Source organism: Tenebrio molitor, chromosome 4 (assembly GCF_963966145.1).
Source record: "Tenebrio molitor chromosome 4, icTenMoli1.1, whole genome shotgun sequence".
Taxonomy (NCBI): Eukaryota; Metazoa; Arthropoda; class Insecta; order Coleoptera; family Tenebrionidae; genus Tenebrio; species Tenebrio molitor.
This window is the reverse complement of record NC_091049.1, coordinates 2,418,788-2,443,745: the sequence shown is the minus strand read 5'-3', so window position 1 is coordinate 2,443,745 and position 24,958 is coordinate 2,418,788. Positions and strand designations below refer to the sequence as shown.

The window sequence follows — 24,958 nt, the reverse complement described above, 5'->3', positions numbered from 1 at the left end:
GTCGACGAAATGATTCCAAACAATTTACAAACGTGACTATTCATTCATTATTACAACAATTAATTTACACATTAACTTTGGAACGATACACATTATGCGTTGGAAAGGGCAGCGACGCCTGGCAGGACTTTGCCCTCGAGCAGCTCCAAACTGGCGCCACCTCCGGTCGAAACGTGCGAAACTTTATCCTCGGTCTTCCATTTTGCGGCGCAAGTCGCGGTGTCTCCACCACCTGAAACAACCTGTCAAACCTTGTGCCCTTTTGACACTTCATATTTACCGATGATGGTGATGGCGCCGCGTTTCGTGGCTGCGACCACCTCGTCCATGATCGCTTTGGTCCCCTTTGCGAAATTCTCAAATTCGAACACTCCTGCAGGCCTGAAACTCGAATTTTTTTCGGCGTCCGACATAACCTCAAACTTCTTACCCATTCCAGACTACGACTTTAGCTCTGGAAATCGGCGCTTTGAAGCATTCGATGGTCTTGGGCCCTATGTCCAGACCCATCCAGCCGTCGGGAATCCCAGATTCGACCGTCGCGCTACCAACCTGAACCGATTTTAAAACAAAAAACACTAGACGGGGGGGCGGCTCACCTTGGCTTTTTCGTCGAACTTGTCGGCGGTGACGAAGTCGACGGGGAGGTGCACCTGGACTTTGTTCTTCTGGGCCTTCTCCAGGAGGTGCTTGACGATCTTGGCCCCCTCCTCGTCGTACAACGAGTTGCCGATCTACGAAACAAAAGAAAAATGGAACGTCGCTGTAAACAAAACTTTTTCATCGACTGTCAAAATTGATGGTTCCAATAAAAATCAACAGAAAAAAAATATGGTAGGGAATATCGCGAAGACCGGCAACCAAGACGATGCTGGACACGCTCTACAAGACTTGTCGATAGAGAAAGCCTGCGAGGAGTACAACAACAGCGTCAAGCTCACCCTGACACTCATCAACCACCAACTGGACGCCGCCCTCGCCAAACACTACAACGAGCTCGAGGAACTGGCGGTGAAGATCGCCGCCAGGACCAACTTCCTCGAGAAGAACCCGTCGTTCCTCTCTTGCCTCGTCTACAACAAGACCGATGTCAAGAGCGAACCGCTGCTGGAGTTCGACGAAATCAAGATCACGCTCAAGGACCACTCCAGACGCATCCTGGACAAGGTCGAGGAGGTGGACAGGTACCACAGGAAGCTGTTCGAGTTGGTGGTGAAGGGCGGGCGCGAGCAGAAGCTCCTGGAGGGCGGCCGCGAACAAAAGCTCCTGGAGGGCGGCCGCGAACAGAAGCTCCTGGAAGGCGGGCGCGACCTGAAACTCCCGGAGAGCGACCGCGACCTTGGGCTCGTCCAGGAGGTCCACCGAATCAGAGAGGACGACGACGAGTTCCAAGACTGCCTCGAACCGAAAGAGGAGGTGGAAATGAAGATCTCGTTCGAGAAGAAGAGTTCCCCGCCGAGAAGGCGGACCTCGCAGAAGGGTTCCTTCGACAAGATCACCATGCAGAAGGACGCCTACTCCGACACCAGTGTGGGCAGCACCGTCGGAGAGCCCCCGCTCAAATTCCAGCTTTTTCCCGACATCCAGACGTCCCCGGACGTGCAGAGACGCAAACCCCAGGAAAACATCCACGGGAAGTTGATCCAACAACTCGAAGCCACCGACAGTCTCGAGGGTTTCATCAAGCTGATGGAGCGACGACCGCGGACTAAACGGCAAATGAAAGCGAAAAAGAACGCCGACCTTGAACAGAAGTACACCGGGAGTCTGTGGTTCTTCCCGAAAGGCGTCAAGACGAAAATAAGCAAGGGCTCGGTGTCCAGCAAGACTCCCTCGCAGAAGAGCACCAAAATCCTGAAGGGCCAGTCGTGTTCCGGTAAATCCAAAAAGTAGATCCCTACTGTATTGACAATAAAAATTTTCCTACAGCCTCCACGTGTTGTAATCTCTTGGTAACGAGCTCGCAACCCGTTTCCCTGTCCAATCAGGAACGTACTAGGAGGATCAAGCAGGGTCTGGGCCGCACCAAGCTGCGCTGCTACGACCTCCTCGACGACATCGACGGCAACGACGTCAAACCGATCAAGTCCGAGTACCCGCGACGCGACAACATCTACCCGATGAAACTGCAAGAGGCGAAGAGCTACCTGCATCGCATGATGCAGGAGAACGAGAAAGTGTGGAAGAAGCTGCTCCTGCCGATCGAAGCCAAGAAGAGGCACTCCACCGAAGCGAAGAAGCACGCCGTCGAGATGAAGAAGAAGCAAGTCCAGTCGATCGAATCGAAGAAACTGAAGAACAAGAGCGTCAGAAACTTGATCGAGTACTTGACGGCGCCCCAGCAGAAATTCCTCAACCACATCCCGCAGAGTCTGATCGTGATGCCGGTCAAGATCTTCTACGACAACTTCCCCACCAAGGACAAGACGGAGTCGCCGAGGGGCGCCGTCCTCATCACCGATCTGACCAGGACCATCGAAGCCAAGAAGCCCGAGGGGAAGCTGCTGAGGACCGACGCGGCGCTCAGAGCGCCGGACTACTGCAAGAGCGACCCTTTCCCCATCCAGAGGAAGAAAGAGATGCTGGACCAGCTGAGAGGGTTGAAGATGCGCAACGACAGCATCCAGAAGAACATCCAGAAGGCGATCGACGTGATCGAGACGAAGATGATCGATCTGTTGTCGTCGCCGGTCAGCGTCGGCAGCTCGGAGGCTTTCAACGCGATGGAGGAGGAGATCACCAACGTGCTCAAGATGATGTCGGAGAGCGAGGCCAAGGAGAAGAACCAGAAGGTGGAAGCCGAGAAGGACGACAACAAACCGGCGACTCCCACGCTGAAGCGGGGACTGACCACGGTGAAGAAGGCGGCGTTCGTCGAGGTCAAACCGGGAGCGGGGGACCAATCCACGGACGGGCAGAAAACGAAAGAAGAAGTCAAAAAGGATGACCCGAAGAAGATCTGCAGGGAGGAGAGCGACAACAAAGTGTCCAGGAAAGTCAGCAGGGAGGAGAGCAGGAAGGGTAACAAGGAGGAGGGAGAGAGAAAGAAGACGGGGAAAGATGACGCCGAGAGGGTTGTCAAGAGGGTCGTGATCGAAGAGAAGGCGAAGAAAGTGCCCAAAGAAGAGAAGAAGAAAGAGGAGAGCGAGAAGGTCACGATCAAAGTGAAGGAATGTCCGCTTTCGGACAGATCCAGACATAGTAGATCGTCCAAATTCCACTACGAGGAGGTGAAAAAAGCGGCCAACATCGAAGAAGGGGAGCGCCTCCTGGGCCAGGTGGACAGCGTGATCAGAAAAATCGACAGCATCTACACCAAGTTCTACGACGAGAGCAAGTCGAAAAGCGCCGCCTCCAAGCAAGACAGCAACTACAGCAACGTCATCGAGTTTATCGACGGCATCAAGCAAATGGTGGAGCCTCCACCGATTCGGATACTTTACAAAGACTACGAAGACGTCAGTTTGCGGTTCCAAGCGGCGTCCAGTTATTGCCAAGCGACAGTTTATCATCCGGCACTTGTGGAAAGTCATCCGCCGAAAGAAGAAGAGAAAGCGGACGAATTCGTTGATGCGAAGGAGGAAAGGGAATTCGTGGAAGCAAAGGAGGAAAAGAAGGAAGTTGTCGAGGAGGCGAAGAAGGAAGTTGTAGAGGAGGCGAAGAAGGAAGTTGTAGAGGAGGCGAAGAAGGAAGTTGTAGAGGAGGCGAAGAAGGAAGTTGTAGAGGAGGCGAAGAAGGAAGTTGTAGAGGAGGCGAAGAAGGAAGTTGTCGAGGTGAAGAAGGAAGTTGTCGAGGTGAAGATGGAAGTTGTCGAAGTGAAGAAGGAAGTTGTCGAGGCGAAGGAGGAAGTCGTCGAGGTTAAGAAGGAATCGGCTGAATTGAAGCAGACGTCCGTGGATGAGAGAAAAGAGTTGGTCGAGGCAAAGAAGGAAGTTGTTGAACCGGAGGAGGTATCGGTTGAAAGTGGAATCTGTCGAGTGAAGAACGAGCCGAAGAAAATGAAGGAGGAGGTCGTGGAAGAGGCGGAATTTATCGAAACGAGCGAGGAGCTGACCGAAAGGGAGGACGTGAAAGTGACTGCGAGAGCGCAAGATGTCGTCTCGATCGTCGAAAAGCGAAGAATCGAAGACACAAGACACGAGTTCACCCTGCGAGCCTTCTACACGCTCTTCTTCTCGAGCATTTTCATCGCCCTAAACTTCGACTATACCTCTTGATCGCTAACCGAATCAAAATTTCCAATAAAATGTAATTGTTACCTTCATTCCTTGGCACACTTTCAAAAACGTGTAACTCATCCCGCCCCCGATGATCATCTCATTAACTTTGTCCAATAAATTCTCAATCAACTGGATCTTATCGGCGACTTTAGCCCCGCCCAGAATCGCCAGGAACGGCTTTTCGGGATTGTCCAGGGCCTTGGCGAAGTACTGGAGTTCCTTTTTGAGTAGGAACCCGGCGGCGCGCTGGTCGAAGCCCTCGCCCATCATGGACGAGTGCGCCCGGTGCGCCGTCCCGAAGGCGTCGTTCACGTACACGTCGCCCAATTTGCGCAGACTCTTGCGGAAGGCGGCCACCTTGGCCGCGTCCGCCTTGATCTTGTTGCCTTTGGGGTCGACGCCCTTGCCCTCCTCCTCGACGTGGAAGCGGAGGTTCTCCAGAAGGATGACGGAGCCGGGTTTGGGGTCGGCGCAGGCCTTCTCCACGTCGGGGCCCACGCAGTCCGCCAGGAATGTGATGTCCCTGGGGACAAGCGACTTTAGATCGTTACCTAACGGGGGGTGGGTTAGTAAAACAGAAAAAAATAGAACCTTTTCGGTAACAAGTTTTGGTTACTATCACTATCACAAGAATCAGATGTAACCAATCTAAAACAAAAGAAAACACACAAGCGAGAAGAGTTAGCACAAGCTCGAGACAGCGGGGTGAAAGCGGGCGGGGCTCACCTGTTGAGGAGCGTCTTCAGCTCGGCGGCGACCGGCTTCATGGTGTATTTGGGGTTGGGGGAGCCGTCGGGCCGCCCCAAGTGCGACATCAACACCACGCTTTTCGCCTTCTTGTCCAGGGCGAACTTGATCGAGTCTAAAGCCGCCACGATGCGCTGATTGTTCGTGATCTTGCCGTCTTTCAGGGGGACGTTGAAGTCCACCCTATCGTGCGCGATTTTTTTCAAAATTTTGTATTAAACTATCGCAACAACTTACCTCATCAGGACGCGCTTGTTCGCCAGCTGCAACGCGTCGATTCCCAGTTTATTTAAAGCCATTTTCGCCGTGTTTCACTCGCAAATGCACAAATTCTTCGACTTTTGATCGCCGTTTTCAACTTTTGCCCTCCAAATGTCAACTAGAGGACAAGATTGTTCAGCGGCTATCAACGCGCAGTCCTCGCCGATAAAAGGTTATAAAGTCGTAGATGCTCACAAAAAATTTATTAACCACAGCTAATTTAATCTACGCGCAAAGACAAAGCGTAAATCATCTTTTTTTATACGATACGACGGTCCATCGGACAGTTTTCCGTCAATAAAGCAAACATTTTTACAGCTACTGTTTCCCGTTCCTACTCTTCGGCACGGTTCGGTCGTTTCCGGCAACGGGGCCAAATTCAAACAATATTTATGTCAACAATTACTTTATTACTTCGAATTTGTTACTTGGAGCCAAATTCTATGTCAATAATTACTTTATTACGTCGAATTTGTTGCAATACTCAATACACTATGTCTCAGAGATGCAAATCATTCGAACCTTAGACCGTACGCTAGGCCCCGTCAGGCATTAATTTTGTTGTGAATCCTTTGGCCGTAAACAAACTGGAATATTCTGTTTTGGTCACAAAATCGCCAAGTTAATTAAAAACAATAATGGAATGGTGAAGATAACGGGACCTGGAGATAAAAAAAGTTAAATCCAATCAGACATCTGACCTTGTTAATCGCAAGTACATACAACTCTTGAGATAGCGACGAGTACAGTGTAAATTTAGCAGCTGTGGGGACCAGATTGATCGCACAATGTCCAGGAAAATCGGAATCGTAGGCAGGTGAGAATTTTTTTGGAAATTGTGAGGTTGGGAGTGCGGCGGGAAATTCAAATTGTGCGTCTGCAGCGGCCTGATCGGGCGCTCTTGGGCGATGCTGTTCGCCGGCGTCGGCTACCAAGTGGTCATCTACGACATCGAGGCCAAACAGATCGAATCCGCGTTGGTGGACATCGAGCAACAACTGAAAAGCTTGGAGAAGAACGGCCTCTTACGTGGCAAGTTAAATTCGAGCCAACAGTTCGCGTGCATCAAAGGTACGTCTATTTTTATATAAATCAAGCCAAACAAGATTACACGAGTGTTATCGCGCTATCAGGCACAAACAAGCTGGAGGAGGCGGTCCGCGACGCCGTTTTGGTGCAGGAATGCGTCCCCGAGAATCTGGAGCTGAAGAGGAAGGTGTGGAAAGGCGTCGACGACATCGCCGAGCCCTCCACGATCTTCTCGAGCTCCACGTCCACCTTCCTGCCGTCGCTGTTTTCCGACCACTTGAAGAACAAGTACGTTTTGGTGTTGGTCCCGCAGGTGTGATTGTTCGCGTTTCAGGAAAAACATCGTGGTGTCGCACCCCGTCAACCCCCCTTACTACGTCCCGCTGGTGGAGATAATCCCCGCGCCGTGGACCGACCCCGCCGTGGCCAAAAAGACCAGAGCCATCATGGAGGAAATCGGGCAGACTCCGGTGTCGCTGTCGAAGGAGGTGCCCGGATTCGTGGTCAACCGGCTCCAGTACGCCCTCCTCAACGAGACCTGGAACTTGGTGGCTGACGGCGTGTTGGACGTGAAGGACATCGACAAGGTCATGTCTGACGGTTTGGGCATGCGCTATGCGTTCTTGGGACCCTTGGAAACCACCCACTTGAATGCCGAAGGATTCGTCGACTACTGCGACAAGTACGCCAATACCATCTACTCGGTCAGCAAGGATTTCAAGCCTTTGCAGAAGTGGGAGGGCCCCCAAGTCGGCGAGATCGCCAAACAACTCGAAAACATGGTCCCGAAGGACAAGCTGCAGGAACGCAGGAACTGGAGGGACCTAGCTCTGACTAAACTCAGCCAGTTGAAAAAATCTTTGCAATAAGACGTAATAAAACGTGTTTATTTTCATTTGTGTTTTCTTATAAACAATTAAATTAAACAGACTCTTGGACCGGGGGTTCGTATCCCTCGGGTCTGTCCACTTTGGAGCCGGCTTCACCTGGCTCACCCGCTCCTCCTTTGCCGCCGTCCCCGTGCAACTCCAGCAACTTGGAAAGTTCGAAACGGGGCTTTTTCAATACTTTCACTTTACGAATGTACACGTCGTGGAGGGGGTAGATGCCTTGGCAGGCCTTCTCGATGTCTTTCGCGATGGAATCTGGAAGTAACTTGTTGACGACTTCTTTCAAGTCGCTTCCGGTGATGTCCCGCGTGATGATCTCCACCATCTTCTTGCGGATTCCGCGGACCTAAAAACGCAACAGTTTTACATCCATTTCACAACAATCCCAACCAAATTATCAATAAAAAGTCAGACTTCGATTGTTTAGGGAACACGAATTTTTCATCATGTTGGTATCAATGCGAGCTGGGGTTATCATCATTCTAACCTCACTTTTTTAATTCTAATTTCGTCAATAAATACCTGCGTGTGTTGCGCGTAGCACGTTTTTCTTTGAGACAACTGGTCCTTGTTGGTGAATCCAATGCAGAACACCCTCAACAAATAACCGTCGGTGGTCTTAACGTCAGCTGACGCTTCAATCAGAGTCTGCCATTTCTTGACCATCGACCTGAGCTTGTCAGTTGTCAAATCCATGCCATGGAAATTCGTCAAGACGTTCCTTCCTACAAACATTTTCAATCAAATTTTGTTCCACGTTTGAGCGCTCAAACAGTATCAAAAGTGAATCAGTTTGCTGTTTTAGGGAACATGTATTTATCATCATGTTTAAATCGAAGCGAGCTAGGTGGATCATCACAATTGGCTAAAAATCACACAGTACGGTGATGATAGAGTACCTTGAACGTCCTCGGCGATGAGCCTGAACTTCCTGAAAGACCGTTCGGCGTCATTGTCGTTTTGCAAGTCAGCCAGAGACACTTCAAATACTCTCGCCTTGAGGCCTTCAGACGCAATGCGAGTACCTTGCGTGCGGTTTACCAGTGTTTTGCCCACCTGTCTGGTGGCAAACATCGACGGGGCCTTCACATCGTACCAGTCCTTGCGGGTGAACGGATCCACACTAAAACATAACATAACCTCAAAATACAAACACCAACAATAAACTAAAAAATCTACGCAAAATCGATCTCTGCCAAACGAGTACGGCTCTCACGATTCAAACCGACCAAACAACTCTTCTTAAATGAATTAGTTTCTAATTAAACAGCTTTAAAAGGTGGCGGCATGGATGTACGAGCCGAATTTTTCCAACCCATCCTGCGCCTATCTTATCAAACTTGAACACAAAACTGTGGTAAATCGCCTAGGCGACACCCAATCGTTCGAATTTTGTACTTACATCTTCTTTTTAACACCTTTCTTTCCTCCTTTGGAAAGTCCCTTGTTTTTACCGACTGCCATCTTGGACTGCCACACGAAAAGAGAAGTGCAAAAATTGACAACAGACAGATGAAAGGAGAAAAAAGGTCTACCATCTTACAAAACCAAATTTCCTAAATCCGACATGTGCGCATGCGCTGTACAATTCCCCTTATCTATATTTTTTAAATTAATTCATTGTAATCACTTTTTACATGATAACGCTAGAAAGAAAATTCGGTCTCTCTCGAAATAAAATGTACATTTGTGCGGATTTTTCGTCTCGAGCTGTTAAAAAATTATTTTGGTTTTTGTAGGTTATGATGGAGCCCCCTGTGCCGCCTGACGCATCAGATTGTTGCAATTCAGGCTGCACCCCGTGCATACTGGACGTTTACGAAGCTCAATTAAAGAAATACGAGCAGTATTGTAAAAATAACAATAACCTTCAAGGGTGTGAGCTTGAAATTGTAAACTCCATCAGTCCCACTTCTTACACCAGTTTTAAATTAATTGAACATGAACAGTTGAGTCCAACAGTTTATTTGCTTAAATTCACTTATGATGACAGCTTGGAGAGAGTTCCAAATTGTTTTAGGTATGCACCAGGACAATATCTTTTGTTGAGGGCTAAAGACTCTATTGGTGAATTTACCAGAGCTTACACACCGATTCCTGTCACAAGTGAGAGTGATTTGGGGTTTACAATTATAGTTAGATGTTACAATGATGGAAGAATGTCTAAACTATTGCAAAAATTACAAATAGGTCAAAAAACTTCATGGAGGGGGCCTTATGGAGATTTTATTCTTAACTACAAGTACAAACATTTGTTTTTCATTGCTCAGGGCACAGGGATAGCTCCTTTGTTTGCAATAATTAACGAAATCGTTCACAATGAGGACCGTGAGAATTTTATAAAATTGTTTTTTTGTTGCCGCGACTGTGGGGACATTTTGTTAAGGGATCATTTATATAAACTGAGTAGTTATTGGAATTTTAGTTACGAAGTATTTTTAAGCAGTGCTGCCAACATAAACCAAAAATATAATGAAGTGATACATGGGACTAAATTGACAACTCCCTATCTTAGAAACTATGTAAATGGGAAAACAGGGGAATTACAGGCAATAATTTGCGGAAGCGATAATTTTAGTGAATATATTAAAAGCCAACTTGAGAATTTAGGAATTGAAAGCAATAATATTCATTTATTTTAAATAAAACTTAATTACAATTCTCTGAAACAATTACACTGGTGTAATTTGTAAAAGTGTTAAGTAAACTTAAAAATAATTCTAATTTAGTTTTTTTTAATCTGCATGTCCAGCTGCTTGCCGCAACAAAATATAGATTTTCTCTTTTATCCAGTCTTTGTTGTATGGGGCATATGTGTTGGTTGATTTTTGGTAGACAAGACAACTCAAATCTGACAACTGAAACTGCATTTAGTACCTGTAAATTTGTGCAAGGTTAATACGCACCTGGTCAACAAAATCAAAAAGTTGTGATATATCATATGTGATGGTGGGGGTATTTGGATTTCTTCTTTTCAGATGCTCTTCATAAATCTTGCAGACGCCCTCCATACATTCATTTACAGATTCATAATCTGAGTAAGTTCTAGTCTCAGGGTTGGCTCCAGGTTGCACTAGTAAGATTGTGTGTGCCTAAGAATTTAAAATTATCAATGAATCAATCGATTTGGTCGACAATTAGCTCACCATTGTTTAAATTTATGGCGAAGCGAGTAGAAAACGACCACAAATTAGTAAAACTTTGTTAGCATGAACCGCAGTTGTGAGGTTATGTTATATGTTGAGGAGTCGTGTTACCAACATACGACAAAAGAGTACACGATTATTTTGTTTATCAAGTAAACGGTCACGTAAACCCGCAATCAATTGCACCGATTGAATTTTGCTTATCGGAAGAATTTCAGTTATCAATACACAACTCGGTAGTGATAAAAACGTGTCTGGTGACAAAGTGAAAATCACTAAATATGAAGTGATCTAACCTCAAAGTGTTGTTTATTTACTTGATCGATTAGCAATATGGGTTCCGAACATTCGACTCATTTGCATTCCGGCCACCGCCAAAGCAGTCTCAATCATGATTCCAAGCAGTCGAATATTCGACGGCAACACACGATCGCGAATCCGGGCGGCGGAGCGGAGCACCCCGAGAGCTCCGAGAACGGGCGTCCGGGGTCCATATCGCCGGGCCCCAGCGTCTGCAGCGACACCGACTTGCCGTACATCAGTTACACAGTGAATCGACCGATCGGCGGTAATAATTCTTTCTCTGTAGGCAATTTTTCATAGTGCAGTTACAGATTCGCCCAAGCTGACTAACAAACAGATTGTCAAGACCAAGCGCAAGATACAGCAGAAACAAGCCAAAAAGTCGGCACACAGTATTGTGGTTGTCAAGCCAGCAACCACAGGTCCTAATCTGGACAAAGATCCGGATATTTTGCGACTGCAAACCATTCCCATGTTTTTGCCGATCATGCGGGCGACTCTGAATCTGCCAGCCGCGCGAGACCCGGAAGTCTTGGAACGTCTGGATCCGGCGCCCTTGCACAAATTGTGCGTCAAGTATCAAATGCACCTGACGGCTTGTGCGAATTTGATTGCGACCGAGCAAAACCAGTTGACGCAGAAAGTCCGCGAGACGGATTCGGAAATCGCGAAAATGATTAGCGCCGCCACTGATAAGCAGAAGAGGTTCGCGAAGTACGCGGAGAAGCTGGCTAAGGTGCAAGAGCTGTCGCACCAGTTGAATCGGTGCCATATGCTGTTGAATCAGACGCTCGAGTCGATGGAGACGCTCAACAATCATCTGGACATCGAAGACAGGCTCGAGCCGTTCGTGTGGACCACCGGATGATAAATAGTTTTATTTTTGACAGATGACAGACGGTTGTGATCTCGATTGTTTTTATTTATTGAATACCTTCTAGATTAGCGTAGTAATAAAGCGACTGTATAGGAGTGTGAATTTTAATTGAAGCGCGGTGTCCCCCGGGGGCGGCGACGCACCACGCGGAATATGCAAATATGGAGTGAAAAATTGAATTGTTCAAGGCCGGGCGGCGTGAGCCATATGCCGGTGACGTCATCGCAACATGGCCGCCACCCAAAATGGACGGATTGTCCTCTTTTTTAATTTTTTAACGCAAATTTGAGATCACTTTCGAAAAGCAGTGCCGGTGGTGGCGTCGACGTTCCCGCGCGAGTGCACTTTCGGTCCCGGCGTGCCGTGTTGCCGTTTTTTCGGTTGGTTTTTTTCGACGGAGCCCCACACCACTCCAGGATTTCGCCCCTTCGAGCCGCCGCAACGAGACACTCTAGGTAGCTAAAGTCTAAAAATAAGTTAATGACTTTTTATTTTACACTCTCGACATATTTTAGAAATTTTGAGTTATTTTTGTAACGGCTTAATTTTAGTCGAGCACATTCACCGACCGCCGTACTTTCTTTCCAGATTACGACTAAATGCACAAGTTTTGGATGCTATCGGGTGATAAGGTGATTGCGAGATCGTGATAAGACAAACGGGGAAAATGCCAGTTTTATCTCCTCGCCAAAGCAGTGCTTCGGCATTGACCGGATCATACAGGTCCACGTTCAGTTCGTCGGCCATCGACAGACCCTACTTCAACTCCACCAGTTTCAGCCCCAGAATCACGAGTTACAGCGAGAGGTACACGACAAGGACCTACTCCGATTCAGATGGCAGGCGCATCTTCTCGAGGTTAGGAAATTTCAAAAAAAAAACACGTTTGCTTATCGCGGAAGATCCAAATCGCTCATTCCAAAGTGCACACAATATAAGTCATTCTGATTGACAAAATCAAGACTAGGGATTTTTCACCTTATGATTTTTCTCAACCAATCAACACGCGCCAAGTTGATTCTTTTCCCTCAAAGTTGACAGTCAAGATTTTAGGGATTTTTCACGTCACAACAAACGCCGAATTGACTTTTCTACTGCATTTTTTTTTTCAATATCAAAATCTGTCCAGATTTTTCCAAATTAAGGTCACAATATTTTTTAAATTGTTTATTATCACGAACTTGTCTTGAAAATTTGGCGATTTTTTTTTTGTTTCGCAACAGTGTTTCCAAGAATCAATAAACATGAGGACACGTGGATTAAATATCAAAAACTACTCAAACTTGAATTTTTTTAATGATCTTTATCATCTCCTGCAATAACAAGTATGACCTCAGCCGTGCGTCAACTCCTCCCAATGATTTTATTTCTTTAAATGTACAAAAATAAATTGGTGCATTTTGTGATTCGTTGTTGGACGAAATCATTTCACTTTTAAGAATGACTTAATGACTTGAACAAATCACTTTTATTCGGAGAAAAAAGTTCAAGAACAAATTTGTTGATAAATGTTTTCAAGCTGTTTTACGTAAAGTTGATTTTATTGTGTTTTGTTGTCTTATCTATTCACGGAGTAACTTGACGTAATTGTAACCCATTCAAAATGTTTTTGCAAATTTTTTTTGATAAAATTGTGAACAATGCAATTACAAATATTGGGTACGATCCCTAACAATTAAAAAAATAGCATTGAATGTTTTTTTCCAGATTATACTTTTTTTTTATTTGGAGTTCCCGAAAATGTCAATTTGAAAACAATTCCATAGAAAGTGAAAAGCTTCGTCGGTATAGATTATTTCAGAAAATGACAGTGTACGCCTCAGACTGCAATTTGTGGTAATTACGAAGAGAACGTTAAGTAATTTGTGACAGTCAATGTTTTCGTCGATAACACTTTCCCGCTTTGCCGACAACGACAATTGAATTGCCATTCAAATTATGAATAGGTAAATTATAATTGCGTGTAACGAAAATTATTGATTTGTCAACCGGTCCGAAGAATTGTCGAGGTTATTTGGGGTAATCAGATTTGTAGAAATATTTTTAAAATCGTGGTTCGCCTCTGGTGTAGGATTTTCTTTGACCAATTACGAAACCGACGACTTTTTTGTGTAGTTACAATGTTTTAATTAGTTTTGAAAGGGCTCCAAGAACGGACAAAAATAAATGAGATGTTTCGTTTAAAGCGACGTAACTTTCACTTGGTTGCGTTTTATGATCGTGCAGAAATATTTCGGGTGATGAAACAAAAAAGATTTTACACGTGTTGCTCACCTTTACGTTTACGTTGTGTACAAGGAAATAATTTAATTATTTCAACAACAAAATTAAATTGATTTTTTTTTGTGTGTTTTAATCGTGGATTTAAATCACATTACAATATTGTGCGGTCGGAGAAAAAAAAATCGAGTATCGTGATTCGGTTGGCAACTCTGGTTTAAATATTGCGGTTGTCAAAGAAACATAACGTCTAATAGAGGAATTTGACATTTGTCAAATACAGCAATACTAGTGCTGCCAACTCAGTCACGATAATCATGGCAATAAAACAAAGGGAGACAGGAGTTACAATTCACAGCCTTTCCGATTTCAAGTAAATTTTTTTATTGCCAAGAGTTATTGTTCTACACGCGGTATTAGCTATACAATTAAAATAATAAAAAATAAATTTATCATGAACGAATGGTGGTTTTCGAAAAATTAAAAGGAAGCAAATATTCTTATGTAAAAAAAATACGTAGCCTTTAACCTCTTAAGCTTACTGAGGACAGAAAAGGTTATTTTGTGTGGAGGGGAATTCCTCATGGGGGGCTTCCCACGACGTGATGTGCGCTAAAGTCACATGTGCGCGGTACACCAACGCCCTCTATTAAGCGGAGGCAAAAGTTTTCAACACATACCAACTGGTTAAATCTAGCTGGTACATTCTTAGCTGTTCTTTCTACATAAAGTCCATTTAAAAATCAAAAAACCACCAACGTCGCATTTTCCTCGATAATTACTATCGGCAACGCTGTCTAGTGTAAAATTTGGTGAGACTTGTAATTTTGAGGTTAAATGTTTATTAAGTGTCTTGTTTTTCTGGGCATGTTTAAGTAAAAATAATAAGAATCAATAAATAAATGAAACGTGCTGCTAACACGATCTGCTCCGCAAACAATATGAACGAAATTCAAAGCAATTGAATTTAATTTTGAGTCAAATAAATGTCATAATTTATAGTTACCAACATAGTATGAAAAAATATCTACCTAGGGTCTTTTAAATTTTACCAACCTAAAGCAACAGGTGGTGGTTTTTTTGATTTTTGAATGGACTTTATTATGTATTTACATATTTTCGAAATAATTTTACTTTTAATTTAAATTTAAAAAAAAAATTAATGAAATTAAAAAAGGAGTGATTTTTTTGTTATTAATATTTTTGATTTATGACATTTTCTAATTGTAAATTGCAAATACATCCGTTTAACCATGAAATGTTGTATTTTGCTAATTTATTTATTTTTTTGTATTTATACAGGGTGACTTTGAAAGTTGTGCAGATATTTTAACCAGTGGTAGAACTCCACAATAGCTAACGATTGAGCCAATAATGCATTATACAAGTGTTGATATTTTATTATTTTTCGAGAAAAAGGAACTAAAAGTTTTTTCAAAAACATTGGGAACCACCGAATTTTATACAAAAATGGGTGAAAAAAAAATCATAGACTTTTTTGTTGTCATTTAATTCAACACTTTGACAAGAACCTTAATCTTAACCTCAATTTAAATCACAAATGGCTTTCTCCAACCTGGAGAAAACCGATATAATTTTGATCCATGGCGAAGCTCGTGGACATTCAGAGCTAGCACGGCAAATCTACGGTGAAAGTTTTCCTCAAAGGATACTTCCCATGCACGAAACTTTGTAAACGTTGTGCAGCATCTTCGCGATTTCGGGCGTTTCGAAATGAATAAGCTCGATCGTGGTCGCCAACGAGAAGATCGCATTTTAGTTGCAGAAGAAGAAGAAGTTCTTCACAAAATTGAGAACCAGTCACGAACAAGACTCGGTATTTTGCAAATCACCTGGGAGTTTCTCAAATTGTAGCTTCAAGGCCACATCTAAAAAGTCAGGCACTAAAACCAGAGGATTTAGCTCTGATGTTTCATTTTATGCTTTGGCTCACAATTACAGTATTTTTACTTTGTTGTTCTGAATAAGTTGCAGGCACTAGTTTATCATTATTTTACAAATTTTATGAAAGATTGGTGGTGAAACTCAAAAAATGTAACGATAAAAATCACTCATAACCTCAAATGACAGAAAAACTTGAAATTTTAGGTTGGTCACATGTTGGTCGTATGTCTAAATTGCCCGCCAAATTTGAAAATTTTCAGCGGTTCCCAAACAAAGTGATTCCTTTGATTCTTTTGTGAACCATTATTAACATTTTTGTATAGGGCAAGATGCGTTATTTTGCCTTCTTTCAACACGTTAAAATATTTGCACAACTTTTAAAATCACACTGTATTTATATTTTAATTATTTTCAAGTGTGTACAATTTTAGATTATAATGAAAGACCTCATGCACTCTTATTCCAGCAAATAATCGTACTTTTTGTCAACATTTCGGTACATTTTGTATTTTTGCTTTCAATTTGATAACCTATTTATATTTTTTCTCAAAAGCTATGAATTTCTCTTTTTTTTGTAAACGACATATTATGTAATTGAATTTTCTCTATTTCGTACCGAACAAAAAAAAAATTACCACTCCTTTGCGAATCAAAAAGTACACAACACAATTATTGTTTTTCAGTTCAATTCAATAGATTCAATCAAATTTGTTTCAGCCCGTGATGATTTAATTGTTTTCGTTTCTACCAAACCAATTAGTTGGGATTAACATGTAAAGTACACATCAAACAATTCAATCACTCAGCTGTTGTTATGTCCGATACAATTGAAAATCGGCAAGCTGTAAATCAACAAAAGCAAAATTTAAAACAAAAATCATCCGAACCGTTTACTCAAATCGATCCGACCCAAAATCGCGACTTGTTTTTCCTTGCAGGTAATGACACATTTTTTCCGCATTTAAAACTTCGTAATATCTTCAGCACGTTAGATCAATGCGGGGTTTTACAATACATGATTGAATATTTTAAAAAGTTTTTCTACTTTGCGTCCCGAAACTATTACAAAATCCATTTTGGGTGACGTTTTGAAGCAAAACTAGTACAATTTACTTTTTCAAGGTTGGCATTTCTGATCTTGGCATGACATAAATGAAATGTCAAAATAAACGTCAAAGCAAAATTGAAATTTGAATGTTTCAAACGTGATATGTTGCCAACCACGACAAAAATCCCCAAACTTGAAAATTGTTAATTTTCTCTTAAAAATGGCTTAAAAGATGTAAAGTAGAAAACATAGTGTATGATATCTCGTTTATCGGGCATTTTGTGGCAGTTACTCCTTTATGGCACTCCTCGTAAGCTCGTCGTGTCCTAAACCCGTGCTTGCTACAAAATGCTTCTGTATCGGGTATTCGTTTAAATTATCCTCAAAGTAGACGTTGAAGAGTCGGATTACAGATCATGGACCAGCTGTTTAAATCTAACCTCACTTTTTCCAGACTGATGAGTGGTTGGTTCACAATCGACAACGCCAACGTTGAGGAGAAATTTAAATGAACACCCGAAACTATTGCAGGCCTGTTTCTTCACGACGATAAAATGATGCAGCAATAATAAAATAGCGAAAAATAAAAATACGTTTAGCACGCTAGATTACTTGGGAATTTTGTAATCATTCATCAAGATCTCCTCTGTTGATTATTAAAAGGTTTGCAAGCCTGGATTTCTCCACGACGATAACATGATGATTTTTTTTCGTCGAGTGGGTCGCCAAAATGTTTGTTTTTTTTTGTGTGGATTCGTTTCGGTTGGAGTTGATGGGGCCGTGGCAAATAATTTTGTCTGTTTGCAGGTCGGGCAGCATAACCGAGGACGGCATCACTAGCCGCTTCCGCGAGGAGGGGCGCGAGTCCAGCGTCTCCCGTCGTGACTCGTTGTCGCGCGACTCCGGCATAAGCTCGATCCGCGAGAACTCGATAGCGGACTTCCCCCGTCGCGAGAGCTCCCTCGGGCGGGACGGCCCCCGCCTCTCCGCCATAAACGTCCTGGAGTCGGTCGCCGAGCTGAGGAACAAATACTCGCCGGCGAACTACGTCCCCGCCTGCCTCCGCGAGCGTAACGAGAACATTTCCAGATCGAAATCGATTAACGACATCGGCCTGCCGCCGATCGAGCCGAAAACCGCCAAGAAGAAGGTAAATGACAGTTTGAATTACAATAACAGCATTGGTGTGCCGAGCTCTAACACTACTAACGATAACATGAAGACGGGCGAGGAGGACGACAACGGCAACCGGGCCTCGGTGGCCGACCTGCGGCGGCGGTTCGGCGAGAAGACGGCGCGGGCGGCGCGCACGCCCCCCATCGAGATCGAGGGGGCGACGCGGATCGCCGACAACCTCTTCAAGGTGCAGGACACCAAGACGGCCAAGAAGGCGAAGACGAACGACGGCGGCGACGCGAAATCGAGCGGGCGGCAGACGGACGCGACGTCGCAAACGTCAAATTCTGACCGGTCGGCCGTTTCAAAATTGGACGTGAACGAGTCAGCGACGATTAGCAGGAATGGGGTTGGGACGCGCGACGACGACGACTGCGCCGAAGTGAGGAAGACCACCAGGGTGAACAACTTCGCTTCGTACATACCGTCGAAGGACTACCAGCAGAAGGGCGACAACGTCAAGAACGGGGACGAAGCGACCAACGGAGACACGGAACAAGGGGACGAGAGCGGCACGGATCTTATCAACAACGGCAAGAGGTTCACTGTAAGTTGACGGTTCTTCTTCTTTCGACGGAGTCACAAAACACCCACGGACTAACCGACTAATCACGAATAAGGGCTTCTTGCCGCGACGTGTACGCCGTTGGACACAGTTTATGACGGGGGGCGCACCAAACGCAGGCTTGTAATGTTTCTAATGTCGCACGGCGTGCTGGTTTGGTTGCCTAAAACAAGGGGATTTACGCTAAGGACGGTCGATCGTTCTTCTGCGGTTATTTTCAAAGCGTGATGGTCTTCTTCTTGTCACGGACGGGTTGCTCCGTGCGCGGTCGCTCCATCATGCTGCAAATGACCAAACCGTCTTCGCCGTCGAATCGAACAACTAACTCTTGTCTGCATCTTTTTCCGTTGATGGCGTCGGAGAAGATGGCACCGCGTGCTCCCCGCAGCCTACCAGAAGTCCCGAAAACGTCGATTTTCGCAAGATGAGATCGTGAAGTTTTGGGGATTCACGCGGGGGAAACCAGGCTTCGTCAGTAAAAAATGTAAGGGGCAGGGTTTGTCATCGTCTGAGTGATTTTTGGAGCTCTTGCATCATTGTAGGCCACGTGGAGGGTCACTCGGTGAAGGTGGTGCGCTGGTTCTTTGCAGTGTTGTTTTTTCGTATTTTTTTATACACTTTCGATTGTTTAGATCATCTTCGGATACTTTTCGTATTCAGATTTCTATTACATGAGCTTTACTCATGATTGAAAGCAAGACGGTACATATTTACATTTGACACGAAGTAAACTCTTTTGCCGCCTCGCTTAATTTGCCAATTTATAAACAACGAAAACCGCCAAGTAACGAGGGCGAGACGTCGGATGTCAATTTTGCATTATAGTGCAAGTCTAGGAGTCGAGAGGCGGCACATCCGAGGCTGCGCATAAACCGCTGCCGACTACGATGTTAGAAACATTTATGATCACCTAGAGTTAAAATGTGGCTTCCGGTCCCCCGGAGGAGAGTTGCGCTCCGGGCGTCGTCACAAAACTTGTCCAAGTCCGTTCACGGGGACGCTCCCCCTCCCCCCCCCCCACACAAATAAAATAAATGAATGTGAGTCGTCGACGAAAGGTGAATCAGTCGCGTCCCCACATCACTTAACTTAAACTGTCTCTTGATCTGTCACTAATAACCGGATGGGACGTAGCGGTAATGGAGGGCGACGGTGGCGCCAGCTGCAGTTGCAAACTGTGGGACGAGAAGACGGCGAAATTCTACCAGCGCGTCTGCTGGACGTCGCCGTTCAGGAGGAAGCTGCGGGACAAGTGGAGGAACAAGAAGAAGATCAAGAACGTGCCGAAAACGAACAAGCAGAACGTCGCGCACAAGCGGAGGGGGCGCAGCAGGAGGAGGCGACGGACGGAAGAAAGGACGGCGAGGAGGAGGCACGGGAGGAGGCTTGGTCGCCGCGAGGCCACTTGGAGAAGGCACGATGATCGCCGTGAGGACACTTGGAGCAGGCACGATGATCGCCGTGAGGACACCTGGAGAAGGAGAAAAGTGTGTGAAAGCTATTAGACTTGGTGGTGTTTGTTGTCTTGTCATTAAAATTTTCGTTGCATAAAAACTGATTCACTTTGGGCGACTCACTCTGTATATTTTGGGGGGAGGGGTTGAGGCGAAAGGTGTTGTTTTCTCTTTTCAATTTGTCCACGTGACGACCGGAAGGACGTTTTTATCGAATCCAATTGTTTTCGACGTGACGTTTTTTTTTCTGTGTTGATTTTTTTGCGTTGTTTTTGTTACGTAACATGGTTTTGCGAATTTGTTTTATTGAAGATGACGTCATTTCCGACGATCTGGAGCAAAGTCGAAAAACATTTTTTATCTCGCATTACTTAAGACAACTTAAAGCTTCAAATTGTAGATTGGAAACGGATCGAAGTGATTCAAAGCTCTGATAAGTGTGTAATGCTTGCGAGACATTTTTATCGATCGATTTGAGCCTACTTAAGTGATGACTTAAGCTCACTCCAGACCGTCACATTTTCCCCTCGAGCTCGTGTTTTGTTCTTTTTGTGGGTCGCACGACTCCTTATCAAAGTGTTTCTTATCACGCCACGACCGCCGACGAACTCGCAACGTTTCGGTTTTTCATTGCGTTCGTTTTTTTTTTTTTCGTCGCCGGGGTCAAGGCCGCCGCCTCGCTTTTACGATGACGTCCCAAACGTCAACTGTCCAAAGTTGCGATGCACCGACGATTCGCGCGTTCCCGCACCGCACCGGCGCCATGTCCTCCAAGAGCTCGATCCTGCTGAACCGCACGCACCGCCGCCATCTCCTGGTAGGTCCCCCGGGAGTCGCGGCGTTCGGGCGTCGTCGCGTGGGCGCCCTCCTCGCCGCCAGACCCACTCCTCCTGCCAAGTGTTATTTTCGACGCGACGCCGCACGACATGGTGGACAGCGGCGCGCCTCCAGATGGACCTGTCACTTCTGGGCCTAGTGTTGTGGAGCCTGCTGCTGTCCATGATGCTGTACGGGTTCGTGGTCGGCATGTCGTGCGACACTTCGGCGACGCTCTACTACGGACTCACGGTTGGTGGTGGTTCGTACCGAATCGCGGACGACTGACTAAAGCTATAAATAAGCGGCCGGAGGTGGAGTTGCGAGCGGAAAGGTGGACGGAAAAGTTTCACGAGGGACGGCGTGAGTATTGTCGAAATTCAAAAGTGGGCGCCGAAAGAGGATGCGACTGTGCACAAGTGCACCAGGTGCGAGGGAAGCTTCGGTCGCCCCTCGGGTTTGGCGGACATGACGTCAACTTCGAAGTCTCGAATGGCGCAAACATTACGCTCGTGTCCTCCGATTGTTTTTTTTGTTTGTTTGTTTGTTTGTTATTGAGCGAGCAGGACAGTCGTGTGTGTCTCTTGGTGACCTGTTGTGTTATCGACATCAGAAACTGAGGAGATGAGTGGAAGAGAAAGAGAAATGGAAGGGTTGTTTCGTCCTGAGGAACAAGAAAGTGAAGAACGGCAAAAGCATGAATTGGAAATTGTTGCAAAGAGAAAAGTTGGTGCTCATAGAAAGAAATTTTCTTCTTCAGTGGAAAATTGTTTTCGGAACGAAAGAAACACCGTTTAATAATCCTCCGTGGCAGATGTGGTATTATGAATGTTTTTTTTAATGAAAGGTTTTGTGCATCCATGTTTTTTTTTCGGGGATGAATCTCGAAGTGTTTTTGTGGTCTGTGTTTGTTAATGAGGTAATGTTATAATTTTAGAATGTGGTATTTACTGCGATCTTGTCTGTGAATGGAAGGAAAAGAAGAAAGGAAGAGGAAGTTTGTCGAATTGTGTTAAAATGATGTCTTTTGTGTAATAAGAGGAGTGAAGCTCTGCAGAAGGTGTCAATTTGTTTTTTGTACGACGTCTGGATGTGGATTTCTTTTGTGGTTTGAAAGATAATTTAGAAATCACGGTTTGAAGAGTGAAAAGAAAGAAAATCTTCAAGATTTACTCGTTTGTTTTGACATTGTTTAAAAAAAAGAGTGGACAGTTGAATGGTTTAGTAAAAAATGTGATTTTTAGAGATAATATAGTCCATCGAATAGAATTTTTTTTTCGAAAACCTTTGCAACGCTTTCTAGAAACGTCAAATTTACGAAATCGAAATCATACAGGAAGATGTTGAAGAACCACTTTGCAAAAACAGATTTAAAAAAACGCAAGCGAGCAGTTAAGGAATTGCTTCCGGTTCCGGCTGCTCCAGTAATGTAAAAAATTGTTGGTGACAAGTAAAAAAGAAAATAAGAAACTTCACTGGGTTATATTTCGGAAATACTGGACTCCAGGACGTGAAACATGTTCTTTTTATAAGCGCGAAAGAACAAGATGATGGAGTTTTGTTTATTTGAGACAGCATTTTGACAGCAAGAAAGGAAAAAAAGAGTTCAAAGTAATTAGTAAAAATTTCGCATTCTTCAGAAAAGGTGGAAGTTAAAAATATGAAGCGATCATTTCTGTCCAGATTTAAATCCAATTGGATCAACATGGAATGGCCAAAACGGACTAAGATTTCTCAGTAAGCTGTCAAAAGAGTTTTTCTCGAGAGTCTTCATTATGAATTGCGGTGAAATCGATTCTCGTCGAATATTTTGTCAACAAATCTTGGGAATAATGTTTTAAACGTCACCGCCATATTGGTATTGGAGGAATCACGGTGAAAAAACTGAAAAATGTAATTCGTCATTGGCAACGTACCGGTTTATTCTAATGAGATGGTGCGATAGCTTAGAGACACATGTCGTACACTTATTTTTACTATTAATTATATTCTTCTATTTTTTGGTAAATAAGTAACTACGGTAGATTTGTTTTTGAATTGACATTTCTAAGTTAAAAGCAACAAATTGTCAATGCTGCCAATATTGTTCAAGTTTGCAATGTTGCAGAGTGTTTTGAATTTACGAGCGCCCCCTGACTGTAAATTTTCGAAATACAAATGTCAAATTTTTCGTGATGTAAAAATGACGGTGTTTTGATTTTGTCGCATTTTGGGATTTATAGCTTTGGTCAGTTTATGTGGTTCGGTATGTGATGCACCCCGGGAGAAAAACCGTCGAGATTTCCGTGTTTCACTTGTGTTTTTCTTCCGACAGGAGATCTCGACGTCGCCGAAACTAAGCTCCACCTCGACCCGTTCGGCGATCTCGCCCTCCACCTCGACGTTAAACTCCAACAGTTCGACGACCAGCCCGTCGAGAAGATCCTCGGAAAGGGACAGGACCTACAACGATGATAACAGCGCCACCTACGACAAGTACTCGAGTCCGGTCAAGACGTTGGGCCTCAACGGACTCAAGAACATAGGCAACACGTGCTTCATGAATTCCGTCATCCAGTGCCTGTCCAACACCAAACTGTTGCTCGAATACCTCCTCCAGGACTACCACGTCAGCGACATCAACACGACCACGTCCGCGATGAAGGGCGCCCTCATCAAGGCCTTCGCCGAGGTGATCAAGAAGGTGTGGTCCCAAGACGCCTCGGACAGGGTGGTGAACACGGCGAGCCTCAAGAGCCAGATACAGAGGTTCGCGCCACGGTTCATCGGATACGCCCAGCAGGACGCCCAGGAGTTTTTGCGGTACCTGCTGGAGGGCCTCCACGAGGACGTCAACAGGGTGAAGGAGAAACCGAAACCGATCCTGACGGAGATCGACGAGAAGTTGAGGTGAGTCGCGCGCCCTCTACCGGGTGACAGTTGAACTGTCAACTGGCGCCCTCTACAAAAATGTCCGGTAACTGTTGTGTTTCTGCAGCGACAGCGAAAAGTCGGCGGAGTCCTGGTCCCGGTACCTCCGCGTGGACAACTCGAAGATCGTCGACTACTTCGTGGGGCAGTTGAAGTCGACGCTCAAGTGCACACACTGCGGCCACTGTTCGGTCACCTTCGACCCTTTCTGGGATCTCTCTTTGCCGATACCGCAGAGGGCGGGACAAGTGAGGCTGGCCCAATGTCTCGACTCCTTCACGCGGGAGGAAACCTTGGATGGCGACGAGAAACCCGTGAGTAGCACCGACGACGCTCCGGGCGCCGCCTCTAAATCGAAACCGTTTCAGACGTGCTCCAAATGCAAAGAGAGGAGGAAATGCACCAAGTCCTTCACCATTCAGAAGTTTCCCAAGATTCTAGTGATACGTATCCTTTATCAAAGTTTTTTTGTTTGCGATCGTTGTCTCGGATTCGTTCCTTGACTGAACCCCCCCTAGATTTGAAACGGTTCTCGTTGGCCGAGAGATTTCGCGGTAAGCTCAGCGTCACTGTCGATTTTCCGTTGGAAGGGCTCGACATGAGTCACTACGCCGCCGACAACATCACCCCCTGCCGCTACAACCTTTACGCCATCTCCAATCACAGCGGGACGACCTACAGCGGACACTATACGGCGTACTGTCGTCACCCGTACACCAAGGCCTGGCACGAGTATAACGATTCGAGGTGAGTACCCTGCGCAACGTGTCTGGGGTAGATGCCAAAGAAATGGTTTTTTTCGCAGGGTGTCGTCGATATCTCCGAAATCGATCGTGAGCGGCGAAGCTTACGTTCTTTTCTACGAGCAAGAGGGACAAAAGTCGCATCTATGAGACCGAGCGATTAGTTTTTATTGGAATTATTTATTACCATCCCTAACCCCCGTTTTAATTATTTTACCCCCTCACCCCAACTATATATTGTATTATATTAATTTTACACTTTGTTGATGAGAACAATATCATAAAATTTGTTTTTTTTTTGTTTGTTTTGTTCTGTTTTATTAATTTTATTGAATGATGTATTACTGTGTGATTTTTATTTATTTAAGAAAGCGTGGGAAAAGTTTTCCAATGGTTGTTGTATTTATCTAGTCTTGTTTTGTTTTAGCAAATTTTCCAGACATTATTTTTAGCATTTCAGTTTTCTTTTTGTTTGTTTTGTTTAAATTGTTAGTATAGTTTTACTATTATTATGTACTTATTTATTAAAAATTGTTGATATTATGTAAATTATCCGAGAGAGTCACTTGAACTATTTTTATGTCGTTAGATCACCGATTTGTTCTACCTCTGACGCAGGAACCTTAAAATGCTTTTTTTAGTCTAGTA

The 24,958-nt window shown here is 44.8% G+C and overlaps 8 protein-coding genes across 11 annotated transcripts; 5 read left to right on the top strand and 3 right to left on the bottom strand.

Moving 5' to 3' along the window:
* Positions 1-18: 18 nt before the first annotated feature.
* Positions 19-5,556, bottom strand: Pgk (phosphoglycerate kinase). Of its 2 annotated transcripts, XM_069044027.1 has the most exons (8): positions 5,205-5,556; positions 4,947-5,150; positions 4,812-4,868; positions 4,260-4,743; positions 600-734; positions 431-552; positions 281-381; positions 19-232 (listed from the first exon to the last, which is right to left on the bottom strand). In XM_069044027.1, the coding sequence occupies exons 1-8, from the start codon at positions 5,264-5,266 to the stop codon at positions 93-95; spliced, it is 1,305 nt and encodes a 434-aa protein (XP_068900128.1). In that variant the 5' UTR covers positions 5,267-5,556; the 3' UTR covers positions 19-92. The 2 variants fall into 2 exon arrangements, with proteins under 2 accessions (XP_068900128.1, XP_068900129.1); XM_069044028.1 differs by lacking the exon at positions 4,812-4,868 and having other exon boundaries at positions 5,205-5,541.
* Positions 759-5,340, top strand: LOC138127902 (titin homolog). Its single transcript, XM_069044015.1, has 2 exons — positions 759-1,876; positions 1,930-5,340. The coding sequence occupies exons 1-2, from the start codon at positions 832-834 to the stop codon at positions 4,215-4,217; spliced, it is 3,333 nt and encodes a 1,110-aa protein (XP_068900116.1). The 5' UTR covers positions 759-831; the 3' UTR covers positions 4,218-5,340.
* Positions 5,557-5,822: 266 nt separating the features above from the next.
* Had1 (beta Hydroxy acid dehydrogenase 1) lies at positions 5,823-7,150 on the top strand. Its single transcript, XM_069044037.1, has 4 exons — positions 5,823-6,045; positions 6,112-6,299; positions 6,362-6,545; positions 6,592-7,150. Exons 1-4 carry the CDS (start codon positions 6,017-6,019, stop codon positions 7,124-7,126), a joined length of 936 nt encoding a protein of 311 aa, XP_068900138.1. The 5' UTR covers positions 5,823-6,016; the 3' UTR covers positions 7,127-7,150.
* On the bottom strand, positions 7,117-8,712 carry RpS3A (ribosomal protein S3A). The gene is made up of 4 exons (XM_069044046.1): positions 8,550-8,712; positions 8,047-8,270; positions 7,670-7,872; positions 7,117-7,493 (listed from the first exon to the last, which is right to left on the bottom strand). Exons 1-4 carry the CDS (start codon positions 8,609-8,611, stop codon positions 7,179-7,181), a joined length of 804 nt encoding a protein of 267 aa, XP_068900147.1. The 5' UTR covers positions 8,612-8,712; the 3' UTR covers positions 7,117-7,178.
* On the top strand, positions 8,696-9,871 carry LOC138127916 (NADH-cytochrome b5 reductase-like). 2 transcript variants are annotated; one of them, XM_069044039.1, is made up of 3 exons: positions 8,696-8,828; positions 8,887-9,095; positions 9,168-9,871. In XM_069044039.1, exons 2-3 carry the CDS (start codon positions 8,890-8,892, stop codon positions 9,787-9,789), a joined length of 828 nt encoding a protein of 275 aa, XP_068900140.1. In that variant the 5' UTR covers positions 8,696-8,828; positions 8,887-8,889; the 3' UTR covers positions 9,790-9,871. The 2 variants fall into 2 exon arrangements, with proteins under 2 accessions (XP_068900140.1, XP_068900139.1); XM_069044038.1 differs by having other exon boundaries at positions 8,887-9,871.
* On the bottom strand, positions 9,746-10,435 carry e(r) (enhancer of rudimentary). The gene is made up of 3 exons (XM_069044055.1): positions 10,294-10,435; positions 10,054-10,239; positions 9,746-10,005 (listed from the first exon to the last, which is right to left on the bottom strand). Exons 1-3 carry the CDS (start codon positions 10,294-10,296, stop codon positions 9,883-9,885), a joined length of 312 nt encoding a protein of 103 aa, XP_068900156.1. The 5' UTR covers positions 10,297-10,435; the 3' UTR covers positions 9,746-9,882.
* A 191-nt stretch (positions 10,436-10,626) lies between these two features.
* BORCS5 (BLOC-1 related complex subunit 5) lies at positions 10,627-11,568 on the top strand. The gene is made up of 2 exons (XM_069044047.1): positions 10,627-10,861; positions 10,908-11,568. The coding sequence occupies exons 1-2, from the start codon at positions 10,627-10,629 to the stop codon at positions 11,462-11,464; spliced, it is 792 nt and encodes a 263-aa protein (XP_068900148.1). The 3' UTR covers positions 11,465-11,568.
* Positions 11,569-11,710: 142 nt separating this feature from the next.
* Positions 11,711-24,875, top strand: LOC138127903 (ubiquitin carboxyl-terminal hydrolase 2-like). Of its 2 annotated transcripts, none has more exons than XM_069044016.1 (8): positions 11,711-11,928; positions 12,062-12,331; positions 17,454-18,369; positions 22,972-23,546; positions 23,635-23,881; positions 23,936-24,014; positions 24,086-24,314; positions 24,373-24,875. In XM_069044016.1, the coding sequence occupies exons 2-8, from the start codon at positions 12,141-12,143 to the stop codon at positions 24,458-24,460; spliced, it is 2,325 nt and encodes a 774-aa protein (XP_068900117.1). In that variant the 5' UTR covers positions 11,711-11,928; positions 12,062-12,140; the 3' UTR covers positions 24,461-24,875. The 2 variants fall into 2 exon arrangements, with proteins under 2 accessions (XP_068900117.1, XP_068900118.1); XM_069044017.1 differs by having other exon boundaries at positions 11,714-11,928; positions 17,454-17,796.
* The last annotated feature ends 83 nt before the right edge of the window (positions 24,876-24,958 follow it).